An 18,614-nucleotide genomic window follows, 5' to 3' on the forward strand; every position below is an offset into this window, starting at 1 on the left:
TTTGGACTGGACACATTCCCAGTGCATGGCAGCCACAGGTGGCTGGACAGCACAGACCTAACAAAGCTACCAAAACGCTACTTGGCAAATCTTGACTTCACTCAAACTGCACATCCCAGTGGGTGGCGAGAGTCCTGGGTCTGTGGCTGAGCACGAAAATTTATAGGAATGAGAGTGAATCCCCATCACATAAAGTCTCATTATCTGCCTTTATTTTGACAAAGAGCATCAACACAGATATTAAGTGACTATCTGTGATGACTTATTTGGTAACTAGAATACGACAAAAATAAATGTTAACATTTAATAAAATGGAAAGAAAATACCTCCAATATTTTCCCTGAAGCCTTTTTCCAAGCTCTGAAATAAATTTCTGCAATGTGTACCATCAAAGATCTATTTAAAAAAAAAAAAAAAAAAAGTTAGTGAAAGTTCAAACTTTTTTTTTAAGTTTATTTCTTTTTTTTAGTAGTCTCTACACCCAAAGTGGGGCTTGAACTCACGAGCCCGAAATGGGGAGTCACATGCTCTTCCACCTGAGCCAGCCAGGCGCCCCCCAAACAATCACACTTTTAATGTATCATTTCAGGTCCCCTCCTATCCTAGAACAGGAGGAACCCCACCACAGACTAGTGCTCTGCAAAGTACCTGCAGGAACAGGTTATCTACCTGCAGTAGAGAGAAGAAAAGGGAAGGGATTTTGAGAAGGGGAATTGAAGTATCAATTTTCTTCCTTCTCAGTCAAGGTTGGTAAAGAATGTTTAAATATAAATAAAATTTCGACTTGGGAGTCAATTTTGGACTTTCCAGACTACTAATTCCCTCAAGTTTAGGGAGCCCTAAAATACCAGAGTTGATTTTAGAATCACAGTTTAGAAATCTACTGTTCAACCCAAATATTTTGCCAGTGAGGAAACAGGAGGAAAAAGCATCCTTGCGAACGTCAGGGGCTTTGTGATAGGGATTCAGAGTCAAAGCTCAGCTCAGTACTTACACAAGCTGCCTGACAGAGGGAAACTCAGTAACCAAGCCCACCTCAAGAGTTTAAGAACTCAGTTTTAAAACGTACACTAAGTATTCAGCTGCAGAGCAGGTTAAGCACTGAGCTCTTTACCTGCCACACAGCAAACATTCAAACATTTGCCGTGACAGTTTCGACTGCTGTTAGTTTCCAAGATGTTGGGCACTCAGGCTCGTGCACGTATGCCTAGACTCTTACCCTGCAGGACCCTTCCCACCAAACTCCAAAGCTCAATCACGGTAAACTGGGGAGCAGATGTTACATTCGTGGTGTCAGAAGTGCAAGTGACATGGAATTTACTGCGAATGAGGCTAAGATTTAACTGGCAAATAATTTACTAAAGAATAAACACAAATTAAAATCTTAATTTCGGGGCACCCGGGTGGCTCAGCCGGTTAAGCGTCCGACTTTGGCTCAGGTCACGATCTCATGGTCCATGGGTTCAAGCCCCACGTCGGGCTCTGTGCTGACAGCTCAGAGCCTGGAGCCTGCTTCAGATTCTGTGTCTCCCTCTCTCTCTGATCCTCCCCCGTTCATGCTTTGTCTCTCTCTATCTCAAAAATAAGTAAACATTAAAAAAAAAAATCTTAATTTCAACGTCATTACTGAAAAAGAATGATTTCCCATAGCAAGGAAAAAACTATCCAGTGATACCACAGTACATAATGAACACATAATTAAAATAACAATACAGGGTCACCTGGCTGACCCAGTCAGCTGAGCATCTGTCTGACTCTTGATTTCGGCTCAGACCATGATCTCACAGTTCGTGAGTTTGAGTCCCACATTGAGCTCTGCACTGGCAACATGGGACCTGCTTAGGATCCTCTGTCTCCCTCTCTCTCTTCCCCTCTCCCCACTCACACTGTGCACTCTCTCTCCCCCCCAAAAAATAAATAAACATTAAAAAAAATAACAGTACACAATAAAAACAGTACATAATAAATAAGAGATAGTTTCTAAAGTTTCCAATACATTAATATAACTTAAAAAGTCAGGCCAGGGGCACCTGGGTGGCTCAGTCGGTTAAGCGTCCGACTTCAGCTCAGGTCACAATCTCATGGTCCGTGAGTTCGAGCCCCGCGTCAGGCCCTAGGCTGATGGCTCAGAGCCTGGAGCCTGTTTCCAATTCTGTGTCTCCCTCTCTCTCTCTGCCCCTTCCCCGTTCATGCTCTGTCTCTCTCTATCTCAAAAATAAATAAAAAACGTTAAAAAAAAAAAAAAAGTCAGGCCAAAATGACGATTTCATAATCAGATTAAGACAGCACAAAATATTGGGGCGCCTGGGTGGCTCAGTCGGTTGGGCGTCTGACTTCAGCTCAGGTCATGATCTCACGTTTCATGGGTTCAAGCCCCGCATCAGGCTCTGTGCTGACAGCTCGGAGCTTGGAGCCTGCTTCAAATTCTGTGTCTCCCTCTCTCTCTGCCCCTCCCCTGCTCACGCTCTCCGTCACTCTTAAAAATAAACACAAAAAAAATTAAAAAAAAAAAAAGACAGCACAAAATATTAATTACCTTTCATACTTACTTTGGTAACCCCTGTAACTGGTTTTTAATGGTCTCATGGATCATTTTAATAAAATGTATATTCCAACTGAAGAGAGAACTAAGAAATCTTCTTCCCTGTAAATGATAAAAAAGATACAATGTTGAAATTGCAACCAAAAGACATAATGTTGAAATAGCAACCAAGTAAAAATTTTGCAGTAACTAAAAAACAAATAATTCTTTGGATGTTTAGTAACACTAACAAAGGAAGCATCCATAACTGTAACTCAGGACAGCAGTGGAAGCCCCTGGAGTGAAGCAGCTGAGCAGCAGGGCAAGAGCCAGAAGACACCCTTGAGCTCCTTTACTGGACCACAGGATTCCGCGTTTACCATGCTGCCCAGTAGCTAATTAGCCCACAAACATTTCATTCTGGCTCTGGCATGGATGTCTGCATAACCTAAAATCAAAGTACGCTTGAAATCTAGCATTTGGAGATGGGAGGGAATTGAACATCAGTTCCTATCACCTTCTATAAATGAGAAAACTGAGGATCTGTAAAGTTAAGAGGCTAAGTATCTACCAAACTAGAATTTTCAAATACACACATTGCCCATGTTAATTTATACACATACTACTAAATTACACGTAGACCCAAAAAGCAGTAATGATACTTGTACTCCATAGAGCACAAAAAATACATCCTCCAAGAATTTTCCCAGTGAACAGCACCATCATCTCTTCACTGCTTACCAGTCTACCACTACTGTCTCTGGAATCCTATGGCAATGCAACACACTTTGATATAAATGGCAGGGGACCATGCTTGCAACAGGCAAGTTAAAAACAAAAAGTATTTACCGGAAGTAATTTGCCATTATAGCACAAGATATGTGTCATTTACTGAGAATGACGAAACTGACCTAACTAAAGCAATGACTGATTAAGAAACTAAGTTTGGATATTGTAAATCCAAAAGACATCAATTTAAATAAAAGAGGAGCATTAACATACACAAAAATTTACGTCTATACTACCTACTTGCACTTACACACACATAAGCTGATGTGCAGGTCACCGTGTACTGTATACAAGTCACTCTAAATAGAGTTTACTTGTCTGAACCCACTCTCAGCTGCTTTACTGTCCTTAACTTTAACCACAGTCCTGGAGATACTGAGGGCACAGGCCTCAGGTCTAGTGCCTTTTCCAACAACGATGATGCAGTAAAAGCAGTAAGCACAGTCAGAGAACCTCCCAAGTGCTCAGTCCCTGCCAGCACCTGTGCTAAAGGTTCTATGCACATCACCTCGTGTGCTCCTCAGGAATCCTGAGAGAGAAACACCCTTGTTCCTATTTTACAGAAGGAAACACGAGGTTCCAGGTAGTCTGATCAACCACCTAGTAAGTGAACAAACAGGGATCTAAAAACAGCCTTTCTGACCCTTGGTCAGTACGGTCAGTAATCACATATGGTCCTTTAACCTAGCTGACGGGAGAGGGTGTCCTGGAGTGGGCAAATCGGGTCAAACCGTGTCTTTGCCCCTGACTAGCTCCAAGACCGTGAAAAAAATTGTTCATTTAAGGGCCTCAGAAGTGGTCTCGTCCTCCTCTGAGAGTCCCTCCCCACCTACTTCAGGGAGTAGTGAGGACTCCCTCCTTCTGCCTCATACACGTCTGCAAGCAACAAGCAAACAGAAACAAAGGCTATACTCTGCAACAAAAACAATATTCTTCTCTGCACCTCTGGCATGGGAATATAGTCAATGTTTAATAAAATAAGACGACAGAAGAATACTAAGATAACAAATCAGAACTGTCCAATAAAACCATGCAAGCTTCTCTGTAACTTTTAATCTTCTAATAGCCACATTAATAAAAGTAAAAAAGGCTAAAGTAATTTTTTTTTTAAATATTTTTGAGAGAGAGAGAGCATGAGTGTGGAGGGAGGGGCTGAGAGAGAGAGAGAGAGAGAGAGAGAGCGTGCGCACGCACACACAAGAAACAAAGAATCCAAATGGGCTCTGCTCTGTCAGTACAGAGCCTGATGCATCTCAAACTCATGAACCATGAGATCATGACCTGAAGTCTGATGCTTAAGCAACTGAGCCACCCAGGTGCCCCTATTATTGATTTTAATAATATATTTATGGAAACCAGTACAACCAAAACATTAGCATTTAAATATGTAATAAATATATAAAAATTATTAATGAGCTATTTTACATTCTTTCTTCATACTAAGTTTTGAATCCACATATTTTTCACTTAATGCCACAATCTGCCCGTATTTCATGTGCTCAGTAGTAACATAGGGGAATGGCCACCAAAATGGACAGTGCAGCAGTGAACAGAAGCCTCTCTTTGGATTTACTGGATGGCTAGAAAGAAGAAATCAAGAACACCACTTGACAACAGTTATCAGTATGTGCCAATAACCTGGAATTAGGGCAGAGGGTCGGGTCTGATGCACCAGGAAGTGTATTCTCAAACTTGTTTTTAATCATTCGTGACTTAAACTATAACCATGGTTCCCCCACGATTCACACAGCCACCTATCACCATCTCAGTTAATGATGAAATAAGCAATGATTTGTAAAGTGTTTGCATCATACTGCTATGCAGTAAAAATGTGCAATAAATAAAGTAACTCTTGATGGCTAGGCTGACTCCTTCATTAAAACACTGAGCATGGTACATCATCAACTACATGAACTTAGGAAAAACATCCATTAAAAAGCAGTTCACAAAACACCAAAAAAGAAAAACCCAGTTACCTCTTCTTTCTTGATATACTTAACACTTATGAAACACTCAAGCAGCATATCTTTAATTTCTTTACTTTCCTCTAAATCATAATCAAAGCAATACAAAGCTTGATGAATACGCCAAAGCCGACATATGTCTACACCCTAGGAATGACATAAAAAACAAAAACGTTAGTTTTTAATAAATAAAGTCACATTTCAAATATGTCATAAGAATAGCTTATATTATAAATTATTACAACTCTGGATTGTTCATCAAAAAGGGAAAAATGGCAAAAGCAAACGGAAGCACTGACAGGCAGTGCCATCCAGTTTCTGCGCTGTGCACGCCCTAGTCTGTAGCGAGCACTGCGGCGACCACCAGCCCCATTGGGCTTCGGAGCACAGAACCATGACTGGTGAGGGACCAAGCTTTTAGTTTCTTCACTACAAGTTAAATTGAAATAGCCCCATATTGGGCACCTGGCTGACTCAGTTGGTAGAGTGTGTGACTCTTGGATCTTGGGGTTATGAGTTTGAGCCCCTCGTTGGGTGTATAGATTACTTTAAAATCTTTAAATAAATGAATCAACAAATAAATAATTTTTTTTTTATTAAAAAGATAAAAAGGCAGTGAAAATGGATCTTTTTTAAAACAGATTTTAAAAAGATAAAGCGACAACGGCTTAAGGATAAATCCTGATGCAAACAAGCATTCTTCAATCCTATGGCAAGCTGAGGGCACAACCACAAAGGGTCTTTTCTGTCACCAAACTGGTGGATCCTTGGAGGCCATGGTGGGACAGACACACGGACAGGGAGAGTGTGATTAAGTGCAAGCTTTCTACAAAGCTGTTGGCAATGTGTACCAAGAGCTCCAAATGTACATCAAGCTCAAATCCACTGACCTATGAATTACATTTCTAGAAATCTGTCATAAGGAAGTAAAAATATGAGGGAGAGAAAGACAAAGAGAAATTCCTAAATATCCCTCTAATAGCAATGATCACCTTAGGTAGTGGAATTATGGGTGATTTTTATCTTCCTCATTTTCCCTTTTATTCACTTGCCCAACTGTCTTAAGATGAACCTAAGTATCTGTTGTTCTGATCAGGGGAAAAAACTGTTCTTTTTCTAGATTTCTTAAGTGCACACCAAAGATTAAAGGCTGAGAAGTGGACCAAGTTAAATTCAATCCTCAGTTGGTGGAGTGGGCAGGGGATGGGCTAGATGGTGACAGACATAAGGAGGGCAGTTGTTATGAGGAGCACTGGGTGCTGTATGGAAGTTCTACTCAGTCAATCCAATCCTCAACCCTGCTCTCCCTTGGCGTTCCCAAAACCTCTTCAGGCCTAGGTTGCAGTCTGACACCCCACCTCCCACAGGTGTGGCACCTGCACCTAAGCCTGAAGGCTTTCCCTACCACTCCTGCCCCCTTCCTCCTTCACTGCGTACATGCAGTCCTGGGCAGTCCGTGGTGGGGTCTGCCTCTCAGAGGACCGCACTGACACAGGCAGCCACTCCCACTCACCTGTCATCCCATCCCTTCTTCACTACTAAAAATATCTCTACTTTTAACATTGGCAATGTATCCCTTCAAAAACCCCATCTGCAGCAGAGATGTGGCCATGTGACCAGGTTCTGTATGCTGGATACAAGCTGAGAGTTTCTGAGAAGATCTCGCCTTGCTGCTTCCCTGCCTCTTCTTCCTGCCTGGAACTCACACCAGAAAGTGGAGGTGCAGCAGCCACCTTGCAACCATGCAGTGGTAAGAGGAAGGATGGGGGCCATACACCCCAGAAGATGGACAAAGCCTGCATGAGACTGATATGTGGAGCCACCGCCCCTGCCCACCCTTGACTGCCCACCTCTGAACATCCTAAGTTAAAAAGACAGTATCTGGGGTGGGGGGCACCTGAGTGGTTCAGTTGGTTGGGTGTCTGACTTCAGCTCAGATCATGATCTCACGATTCGTGGGTTTAAGCCCCGCATCAGGCTCTGTGCTGAAAGCTCAGAGCCTGGAGCCTGCTTTGGATTCTGTATCTCCCTCTCTCCCTGCCCCTCCCCTGCTCATGCTCTGTCTCTATTGCTCTTAAAAATAAACATAAAAAAAATGAAAAATGAAAAAAAAAAAAAAAAAAAGACCAAGACCCTAACTGGGAAGGACCTGCAGTCAGGCCACTTACAAGCAAACATAATTCCTAACTGATATGAACACATGTGCTTTTAAAGAAAGGTATGTTTGGTTTTTTTTAATGTTTATTTTTGAGAGAGAGACTGCGTGCGAGCGGGGGTGGGGCAGAAAGAGAGAGACAGAATCTGAAGCAGGCTCCAGGCTGTGAGCTGATAGCACAGAGCCCGATGCGGGGCTCGAACTCACCAACTGTGAGATCATGACCTGAGCCAAAGTCAGACGCTTAACCAACTGAGTCACCCAGGCACCCCAGGAAGGTATGCATTTTAAAAAGTAAACATACTGTTTTAGTCTCCAGACTCTTCTTTAACAGCATGATAAAAGCAGTCTTTCCCATATCTTCCTTGGCAGGCAGGCCTTTCTCCCACCACATGACACACAAATCCTGAATGGCGTTCTGCAGCTTTCTTTCAGATTCAGGTAACGCATATAAAATACCTAACACAGAGCACAGGATATGTCCAGTTAGTACAGCAAACCAGTATTTGTGTAAAGTACTACGTAAAGTATCATGTACTTTAAATTGTAAAGTACTATGACTTACAAATGTTCACTAAGCAAGTATCAGTTTATCTTTAAGTTGCCAAAATTTATAAACATTATTTATAGAAGACAAATGATGTTAACTTAAAAAAACTGTTTACTACTGTTGTGAGAGCAGACCCAACAGAATACAGAATTTTAGAACTGGAAGACTCAGGTCACACTGCCCCAAACCGTAATTTAAGAGGAACTTGTACTAAAACTACCCGAACCTAAGTGCAACGACACCCACGGTTATTAACACTCGACACTGAAGCCAGGTCAGGGGTAGTGACCACGAATGCACTACAACTGTCCCTCGATAGGCTGGCCTCAAATTCTGGCTCACTGGTGAAAAACAGTAAAAGCAATTAGTATAATGAACATAAAAACTTCAGTGCTTTTAGTAAAAGAAAAGCTCAAGAATAAAATTAAAATACTAATATTACGCTCAAAATTATAATCCATAGATATCTGAATGCCATTACATCCATGTACAATCCCTGAATTAATGGGAAGTTAGGAGAAACTACAATACTAGTGCTACTCATTTTATACAACAATTATTTGGGAACTGAAAATAAACTGTAGTAACGTTCACAAAGCTTTCGGATCTAGTATATACTGATTAGGGGTAACTTCTTTTCTTTTTTTTTTTTTTTTTAAACATTTATTCATTTTTTGAGAGACGGAAAGAGACACTGTGAGTGGGGGAGGGGCAGAGAGAGAGGGAGACACAGAATCCAAAGCAGGCTCCAGGCTCTGAACTGACATCACAGAGCCCGACGTGGGGTTTGAACTCACAAACCTTGAGATCATGACCTGAGCCGAAGTCAGATGCTTAACTGACTGAGCCGCCCAGGCGCCCCAAGAGGGAACTTCTTAGTAAGACCTTGTATTTCCATGCAAGAATTCTGGATAAAACAGATACATAAATCCAAGTGACACTAAGAACGAAAAGTCTGATAGGAAAGTGTCATGTGTCACTAATTTATTCACAGAGTGAGGGTGAGGGCACTTGGGTGATTTGTCTTAAAACTCATTAATTAAAATTATTTTTGCGGGGCACCTGGGTGGCTCAGTCGGTTGAGCATCCGACTTCAGCTCAGGTCATGATCTCGCAGCTCATGAGTTCAAGCCCTGTGTCTGGCTCTGTGCTGACAGCTCAGAGCCTGGAGCCTGCTTCAGATTCTGTGTCTTCCTCTCTCTCTCTGACCCTCCCCCGTTCATGCTCTGTCTCTCTCTGTCTCAAAAATAAATAAACGTTAAAAAAAAAATTTTTTTTTTAAAAGAGTACTTCTTTGCTCCTTATCTAGCTAAAGTAAAAGAGCTTGAATGCAAAGTTATGCCTTAACACCTTCTGCTTCTACACAATGACCAGCTTCCTTTTACCGAGAATCATTTGATACCCACTTCTAAATATGCCACATTATTAAAAATGCAACTTACCATTTAACACGACTGCACATTCCAATAAGTCTTCGTAGTTCTCACTTTCATTTATTACAGATACAGATGCAAGAATCACAGATGTAATTGCATGAATTATTTCTAGGTTTTTCTTCTACAAATGAAAAAATTCAAATTTCAAGTGAATTAAAATCAACTTAAAATACAATTTTTAGGGGCACCTGGGTGGCTCAGTCGGTTGAGTGTCTGACTCCTGATTTCAGCTCAGGTCATGATCCCAGGGTCATGGTAACAAGCCCTGCATCAGGCCTTTCACTGAGCATGGAGCCTGATTAAGATTCTCTCCATCTCTCTCCTCTCTCTCTCTCTCTCTCTCTCTCTGTCCCTTTGCCCCTCCCCTGTGCGTGCAGTCTCTCTCTGTCTCTCTCTCTCTCTCTCTCTAACAAAAAATATCATTTTTTTTAAATGTTACTAATTTTATAAAAATTAGTTACTAATTTTATAAAAAGGTTACTAATTTTATAAAAATCAACCCACACTTCTAGCTTACTCTAAAAAGTGAATTAAAATTGAATACAGGTCACTTGTCCAAAAAGAACACCAACACTGAATGGCAGATTAATAATGGTAAGATTGGAAAAGGTAAAACTATAATAAACAGACTTCTAGCTTTAAATTTTTTAACTTAAAATTATATACAATAACAATTTTTTAACAAAGAAAAGGTAACAAATTATATATCTGAAAGACCAATACTACCATTTTTGAATCCTGCTCTGTTTCCATATTGTCTTCACCCTGGACTTCCACCATCCGCCATCCAGCCACCGGGCTTTCCAATAGCACATCTGTTAATAAATTCTTGAGCCTTTGCCATAACTCTTCTTTCTGTTTCCTTGATAATTCATCTAGCAATTCATTTAGGCTGAAAGGGTCAGAAGCATCTTTCTGAAAAATAAATGGCAACTGTTATATTTCAAATACAAAATTTTAGCTCCATCCTTTTTAAAAACAGGCATCAAAAAAAGTTTAGGGGCGCGTGGGTGGCTCAGTCTGTCAAGCGACCGATTTCAGCTCAGGTTACGATCTTGTGGTCCATGAGTTGGAACCCCACGTCAGCTCAGCGCTGACAAAGCTCAGAGCCTGAAGCCTGCTTCAGATTCTGCATCTCCCTCTCTCTCTCTCTGTCCCTCCCTCACTCACACTTTGTCTCTCAAAAATGAATAAATGTTAAAAAAAAAAAAAAAAAAAAAAAAGGTTAAGTGCTAATTATTATTTCAAGAGCTGGGTTTAGTTTGTGAAATACATTCCTAAAGGGAAAAGTATAGGAATCATGAGACAAAAAGTAACAGATTCCTCCTCTACCTATTCCACCCTAGTATCCTAGTCTTCAGAGTTTAAACTTTCACCCACTTAGCAAAATCCTCTCTGAAATCAATCCATCCAGATGTTCACCATCTCCACGCCTATAATCAGGTTACAAAAGTATGCTATACAATAACAACGACAACAACAATAATAATGCAGCCAAGCCAGCTGAGTGCACTTGAAGTTTCTGGTCTCTAACCTGACTTGGGCCCTCAACCTCTTATTCGTCTCTAGACATCATCCTCCCATTAGCCGATGAGACTACATCAGATCCTCTCAACTCTCCTTAAAACCCCTGAGCCAACCACTTCGTCTCACTTGGAGCAGATGACCTCACCAACTCTTTGATACAGCAAATAGAAACCACTATCAAAAGGGTAGAGGATCCATCTGAAAGGAACTCCCTGTAGCCAATGTGATCACCAAAACAGTCAAATGTTACAAACATTGTGGTGATAATTGATCCAGGCAAGAATCATCAACAGATACTAAAACCAGTGGGTAGAAGTCTGATGAGGAGAAGTTTGTCTATTTCCCTAATTACAACTTATTTCCCAAGTTACGATTACTTATTACGAAGGTACAACAGCAGCTTCACAACAGAGAAATGTGGCAGACACCCGACCTGAGCGAGTGGCTGATTAAAACTAACTTCACCAATAACAGGACCAACTGACACCATGTGCCTCCACTGAGGAAGACAGAACACCACTTATGCAGCTCCTGCCAAGATGCATAAGGTGTATCAAGTGTATCTAACTATCAAGTAAGGGCAAACTGAAGGATATGCCACAAAATAGCTGCCTACACTCTTCAAAACCATCAATGTCATGAAAAGTAAACTAAGGCTGAGAAACTCTCTAGATTAAAGAAGCTAACAAGTCATGACAACTGAATGTAATGTGTGACCATGAACAGGGTCCTGGATCAGGGAAAAAACACAAACACGTACTGTAGGTAACAGTATCATTGTGCCAATGTCAAATAGCCTTGTAGGATTTTTGCTGTGATTACGTAAGAGGGTATCTTCGTCTAGGCAAACCACGCTGAAATATTCAGGGATGAGATAAATGCCTGCAATGGACTCTCAAATGACTCAAAGAGAAGAGGCAAAAGTGGGGCATGATAAAGAAAATGTGGCAGGTGACAAGTGGCAAGTCTAAGTGCAGGAGATTCAGGATTCTTATTCTTCCCGTAACCTTCCTTTAACTCTGCAGTCATTTCAGCAGCAAAGAGGAGAGCAGGTAGCCCCTCCAGGGCCCCCCCCCCCCAAGGCTACCTCCCCACCCTAACTCCTACCACCTTCCCTCCTCTCCCAGGAAAGCCCCACCTGGGCTGTCCAGGTGTGCACCTGCCTCAGGGCCTCCCCGTCCCCATCCCTCTTGTCCAGAGTTCTCCTCCCTCAGTCTCCACAGGGCCCATTCCAATCTCTGACCAAAATCACACCTGGACACCCATCCCCTACCCTGCTTCCTCCTCTCCCTCCACCACCAAAAACCAACTCCCTCTGGGCAGAAACTTGGTATATGCTGTGTCCCAAGGCCAAGAGCAGAGCCTGGCATCCAGAAGGCACTCAGGACAAACTCCTTAAACACTGACCCTCCAATCTCAAAGAACTACTGAGAGCACAGTCAGTGCTGCTCCACAATGCTTATTTTGAAATGCAGATTTGTCCCAATGCAATTAATACATAAGGGAACAATTTGAGCAAAAGGAAATTTCTGGCTTGCCTATGTGGGATTTCATCACTAGGTGAATGCAGAAAGTCGCACCTGCTGAGCAGAGCTTGAGTCACGCAAAACACACACCTCAGACACCAGCCAGCTCCTGGGAACCCACATGTGCTGCAACCCTCTGACCAGTTCTCTGTCCACCTGGCCTCTCTTCAACCTTTCCAGTCCTCCCAGCCTGGACTGTACTTTTCTCCTCTGTTCTCTTCCTCTCACACAGGGTCAGCAGGCCAGCCCCGGGGAGCACAGGAACTCACTTCCACCCGCAAACTCGGGCTCTTTTTCAAGGCAAATGTCATGTTTACTCCCATATTTATGTATTTCTTAGTGATTTGACTTGTATAAAAGTGCTGTTTTTTTATTAGGTCACTATCTCTTTTTTTAAATGTGTCACTGGTGAGGTTTTTGAGTGTTCTGCCCTTACCCCCATTTTTCCCATAATCCTTCTGTTTATTGCCCATTTGGCAGAGTACGTGATTTTTAGCAATGTGTGATACTGCATTATAGCAGAACTGACATTATAGCAGAATTGATGGGAGGTCCACCTAGCAGGCTTCCAACAGACTTAACTGCTTGGTTGACCATGTGAAACCTACAGAATGGCTCTTTGTATCATTCAACTTGAAGAAAACAAGTGATGTACAATCCTGCATATTTTCATTTTTTTGTTTAACTAAGAGCTACGTGGTGATTGACATACTAAATTACTGTGAATAAGGTGTGCTATTCATGAACTAAAACTAATGGCTATTAATACGAGGACTAACTCGGCATCCTACTGAGATGTCCGCTGCTGAGTGACAATTCAAGGCTCTCCAGCACGTGACGGGGACAGCCGGAGGGAAGCACCTCAGAGAGTGCTCTGTGACCCTGCATGGACTGTGCCACCCAAATGTTGCTGGCTTTGCCTTTTGATTTCAGATCATTATCATTTAGCTTCATCACCATCAATTTAGTGATTTTAGTTAACGCTACGATACTAGTTTGCAACAAGTCTTACGAACTTTAAACTATATGTGTGCTGCACATCTATTATAATACAAATCACCTACACTCCTACTAAAGCAGACATTAATGTAACATCTAAATAGTTGGCTCTCACAGACACTTCTGTGATGTGCTGCTCGTGAACGTGTGCTGGTTATGTGTAAGTTTACAGGGTACCATTTTACAATACAAAATCACCTCATAAGCTCATTTCTCTCCTATAAAGAAAAATAACTTCATGAATGTTGCTAGCAACAAATTTACTGTTAGGTTCCTCTCTACTTCTTAGTGACTACTAACTTAATCTTCACTGCATGAGGTATGTGCCTCCTGCCCCAATGTCACGAGCATTTTAGAGTTGGTGCCTTAAGTGTTGGGTTCCTCAGAGTTCTGTCCAAGGCTTCTCTCATTACACTACAGATGATCCCGTGTGTTCCCATGACTGAAGCTTTCACGTGCCACTGGGGACACCCAAATCTGTCTCTCCCCAGGCCTCTTTCCTGGGCCTCAGATACTATCCATCCACCTGCTGGACACCAACTTGTGCCTGTCCCCCTGACAGTCATCCAGAACGTCCCAAACTGAGCCTATCTTCCCACTCAAACCTGCCTTCCTCCCACATCCAAGATCTCACTGGAAGGCACCACAAGTCAAAACCTGGGATCTGCCTTCACCCTTTCCTTGGCGCACACCCAGTCAACAGCACCCCCCCAACTGACAGCTCGCGCAGGGCACGGCCTCTTCATTCCTCTCCAGGCTTTCAGGTGGCCCTCTTCCATCTATTCTTCGGATACAAACCCACACTCCTCTCAGGATAAAGTCTCAGCTCCTTAAAATGATAAAGAAAGTCTGACGTAATTCAAGCGTCAGCCCTTGTGTCTTCCTGACCTGGCTTTCTGCACCCTAGCCCTACCGAACGCCTTCAAGTTCAAACACAACGTGCCTTCTCCGGTCCGTAAAGTTATCCCCTTCACTCTGAGACCCTTCCCCACATCCCTCCTTGACTGGCTGACTTCTGTTTACTCCATAGCCTTTCCACTGGGACAGGAAAGAGTCCATGGCTGGATGTGGGCACCCTCCCATGCCCTTGCCCCAGCTCAGTCTTTACTCTGCTGTATTTCCAGACCTGAATCCACCACAACACTGTAAATAACTTGAGGACCAAATAACTTGAGGTCTCACTATGCCACCCACACAGCAAGAGACCTCTAAATATTTAAGTGTATAGAAACACACTGTGTTACATCACTCAGCATTCTTACAACTCTCCTAAAAGAAGCGGGAAATACCATTTGTGAGTACCTGCCGTCAGCAGGTCTATTTGAGTAGAGTCCTGTTTTTTTTAAATAAATCCTGGTTCCTAAGGATTCACTGAGACTACGAGATTTCACTTGTGTACGGATTTTAAAAAAAGTCTTATGTTAACAGCCAAATTACAATGAAGCTAAACATAAAACTTACATCAAGTTGAATAAACTGCAAAAATTCTCCAATCAGCTCCTTAGACACTGCTTGTACAAATGTCTCTCGTTTTTCCATGACAGATGAAACTGCTTTTCATATGGCATTTATTCTGTAACCCTAAGCAGAAAACACAGTCATACTGAAACTTGAATTTGCAAATATATCTTTTCCTACGCGACATAATTTGGCACTAACATCCAAAACAAAAAACAAAAAACAAAAAACAAAAACCCGTGCCATCTATGGTAGACAGTTTTTAACAATATTCTGACGTAAAACAAGTTACATCTACAAAATAATTCCCTTACTTTCTTTACTGAGGACAGTATCAACATAACGCTATGTTATTACCAATTGTCAATGAAGTTACCAACAAAGGAAAGAAATCCAAACGGCTCGAGGAGGCTCGCCTCCTCTCCCTTTAGTGCCTTAGCAAGATGCTCAGGCAGGTCTGAGTCAGTTCAACAAAAGGCTGACCCCATGAAAACATGGGGCAAAGTGCCTTGGGAACAATCAAAGAAAGTACTGAAGAAAAAGAATGAAAGCGGAGCCCCGCCGCTAGATCCTGAAGACTGTGCCTCTCCGAAGTGCCATTCCGCAAAAACAACGCAGTCGCAGCCGCGCGTTGCTGGGCGAGGCGCTGGGCCCCCCGGGAGCCTGGAGGGAGAGCAGACCGTTAGGCGCCCAATCACAGGAGCCCGCTCCCACCCGCGCCGGGACCAGAGCTCCAGGGAGTGCGTGCAACCGCCCTGCCCGCGGCGGCTCCCCCGGGAAACCCTACTTTCCATTCGCACCCCGGGGCCGAAAGCCAGCAGCCAACGGGCAAGGTAAGTGATGGAGCACACATGCAAGCAGACCCTTCGCTCCAGAAACAAATGAGAACCTCCCGGGCCTTACAGACAGAGCAATCTGGAAAGTCACTGGCACCAATGACAACACTTTCGGGGACAGAAAGTCCTCGTAAACCTCGGGTTCCAGGTCTTAACGTCTAAGTCGAACCCACAAAAATGGAAATAACGTGCCCAGTGCGTACCACTGGGGCCTGGCCACCTCACTCCTCGGCTCTGCGGGCTGAGCTAGAGAACAGAACTTCCGACTGGCCCGGCAGCAGGCAGGGTGGCCGGCGACAAGCTTGACGACTAATAATGGCCAGCAGCAGCCCATGGGTTTAAAAGCAAACACTCCGAAAAGGTGCGCTCGCGACACGGACTCACACGTCCTGCGCGCGGGTCTCTGAACTCTGCCCCTCCCGTGGACCCGTGGGAACGCCCCTGGCGTGCTCCGCCCCCAAGGGCCCCCGCGGCACCTCAGCCTCAAGTACGGCAATCTACGTGTCCTGACCGCGTTCACCACCAAACGCCCCATCTCCTGACACTCGCGACTGCAGCTGCTTCCAACTCCCAGGCTACCCCCACCCCCCACCCCCCACCCCAGGGGCCACCTTCGGCTTCTCGTACTATTCGTGCCCGCGTCCGCGCCCGTCCGGCCAGATGCTGCCTGCAGGCTGAGGCGTCATCGCACACGCAGTTATCCGTCCCCACGGCGGCAGGGCGCTCTTCACACAGGAGCCTGGACCGAATTAGGAGGAGCGTTCAAAGGAGGCGCCTGTCGCCTTGTCACCACCTGTGGGGCTGCGCTCCAGCCCCCCCACGAACAAGCCCCCGCCCGGAGCAAAGCACTCCCGTCAGAACGACGACATACGCTTGGGGACAGGTTCCCGGGCAGCCTGGGTCCAGGGCCGGGGTCCTCTGTGAACTCGGCCCCGGAGTCGGGGCGTCGGCGCGCTCAGGGCCCCGGTGCCCGCCGCCCCAGGACCGCCGCAGAGCCACCGGCCGGGCCGTGGAGCCCACGCGGAGGCTGTGCGACTGGGGGCTCCACCTGACCGACCCCCGCCGCTTCCCGGTCCCTGCCCCCGCCCGGAGCCCTTCGCCTGCCGGCACCGCGGCGCTCACCTCGTCCCGGAAACCCGCCGTTTCCCGCGCTCGGACCAGATTCAAACCCGCCCGCCCGCGCCCGCGACGCGCTCCGCCCGCCTGCGCGTCATCACGCGCCGCTCTCGCGAGAGCCGGGCACACCTGGGCGGGGCCGCCGGAGGGCGCGCTGCACGCCCCGCCCCGCCCAGCGGCGTCCCGACCACGCCCTACGCTGCATACCCCGCCCCGCCCTGCCTTGCTCTGAGCCCGGGCCCCGCCCCAGGCCCCTCCCGCTCTCCCGGTCCCGCCCTGCGTTTTCTTGCTCCGAGCTCGGGTCCAGGCCTTGGAAGGCCACTGCCCGCCCGGGCCACGCCCCTCCCGCGGGAGAGCAGATCTGGCTTGTTTTTATATTTATTTACTTTTTAAAGTTTATTTTGAGAGAGAGCGTGAGCCGGGTAGGGACAGAGAGAGAGGGAGAGAGAGCGAGAATCCAGAGTAGGCTCCTCACTGTCAGCGCAGAGCCCCCACACGGGGCTGGGACTCAGGAACCGTGAGATCATGACCTGAGCTGAGATCAAGAACCAGACAGTTAACTGACTGAGCCACCCAGGCGCCTCTCTGTATGCTAATTTTTAAAAAGTGTTTATTTTGAGAGAGAAACTCCCAAGCAGACTCTGCACTGTCAGCACGGAGCCAGCCCAATGTGGGGCTCAGGAACCGTGAGATCATGACCTGAGAAGAAATCAAGAGTCCAACTCTAAACAGAATGAGCCACCCAGGCACCCCTGGCTTTTTTTAGTCTGAAAAATAAATGTGGCTTAAATGGCTGAAATGACTGCAATATCAACATAATTATAAAGATTGACTTTTAGAAACGGTCACATCACTATAAATATCCAATGGAATCAATACTCTAGCAACTGGTCACCTGGTCTTCCTGAAGTGTTTACAGCCAGTCTCCCAAATTAGGCAATCCTAGCATAAATCTGTTTTTGCTAGAAGTTTCTGTGGGTCACATCTCCAGCAAGATACAGATTTCTTAAATATTTTGTGGCCATAAAGCTCTAGATTTTAAAACTTTTACATTTATTAGGGATACAAAGAGATCAAAACCATATAAAAAATTATAAAAGTTTTGACAAGTACTTGTAAAACTATACAATTTTGTTGAAACACATCTTAATGCTATGGTTAAGACTTTTTTCAGTTAACTCATGTTTCCAAGGATGAATATTCTATTCTGATTTTTTGTGTTTATAGACATAAATATTGAGAAAATTTGTTCACATAAACAAATGAAAAAAAAATGGGATGAATGGGTTGCTCGGTCAGTTAAGTGTCCAACTCTTGGTGTTAGCTCAGGTCATGATCTTGTAGTTTGTGGGTTTGAGCCCCTTGTTGGGCTGTGTACTGACAGTTCAGAGCCTGCTTGGGATTCTCTCTCTCTCTCTCTCTCTCTGCTTCCCTCCTGCTCTCTCTCAAAATAAATAAATAAACTTAAAAAAATGAAAAAAATTAATAGTAATGACACTCTATTCCTTGAACATACTTTAGTTAAATGCCAAAAGTCACATACTGATCACAAACATATCATCAATTTTTTTCTTTACATTTTATATCTATGTATTTTTTAAAAATCCATCCGTGAAAAAGGAGCCAGGTGTTGGTTTCCTACAGGGGGAATGTTCTCATGGAGGAACCTAAGGCTAAGCTGGCCGACGTCATTTCTTGTTCTTTAATGGATTCTGCGGTGCCACGCTTGTCCTGTCA

At 44.4% G+C, this 18,614-nt stretch overlaps 1 protein-coding gene across 14 annotated transcripts in view; it reads right to left on the reverse strand.

The window, feature by feature from the left end:
* NCAPG2 (non-SMC condensin II complex subunit G2) overlaps positions 1 to 16,957 on the reverse strand; it is a 69,179-nt gene extending 52,222 nt beyond the window's left edge. For 5 of the 14 annotated variants that reach the window (XR_006214123.1, XR_006214125.1, XR_006214122.1 and 2 more), the window contains exons 1-10: positions 16,633 to 16,682; positions 16,389 to 16,500; positions 15,283 to 15,588; positions 14,929 to 15,048; positions 10,142 to 10,330; positions 9,422 to 9,536; positions 7,734 to 7,888; positions 5,287 to 5,421; positions 2,550 to 2,644; positions 327 to 396 (exon numbers count right to left, since the gene is read on the reverse strand). Coding sequence is in view for 11 of the 14 variants with exons in the window: in XM_042976663.1 (XP_042832597.1) it covers positions 327 to 396; positions 2,550 to 2,644; positions 5,287 to 5,421; positions 7,734 to 7,888; positions 9,422 to 9,536; positions 10,142 to 10,330; positions 14,929 to 15,006 (837 nt within the window). In the remaining 3 variants the exon portion in view is untranslated. Of the gene's footprint in view, positions 1 to 326; positions 397 to 2,549; positions 2,645 to 5,286; positions 5,422 to 7,733; positions 7,889 to 8,225; positions 8,321 to 8,780; positions 8,887 to 9,421; positions 9,537 to 10,141; positions 10,331 to 14,928; positions 15,049 to 15,282; positions 15,589 to 16,372; positions 16,501 to 16,632; positions 16,684 to 16,883 lie in introns of those variants that run through there. The other 9 variants (XM_042976627.1, XM_042976624.1, XM_042976620.1 and 6 more) reach the window with 9 other exon arrangements.
* Positions 16,958 to 18,614: the final 1,657 nt, after the last annotated feature.

Source organism: Panthera tigris, chromosome A2, assembly GCF_018350195.1.
Source record: "Panthera tigris isolate Pti1 chromosome A2, P.tigris_Pti1_mat1.1, whole genome shotgun sequence".
Lineage (NCBI taxonomy): Eukaryota > Metazoa > Chordata > Mammalia > Carnivora > Felidae > Panthera > Panthera tigris.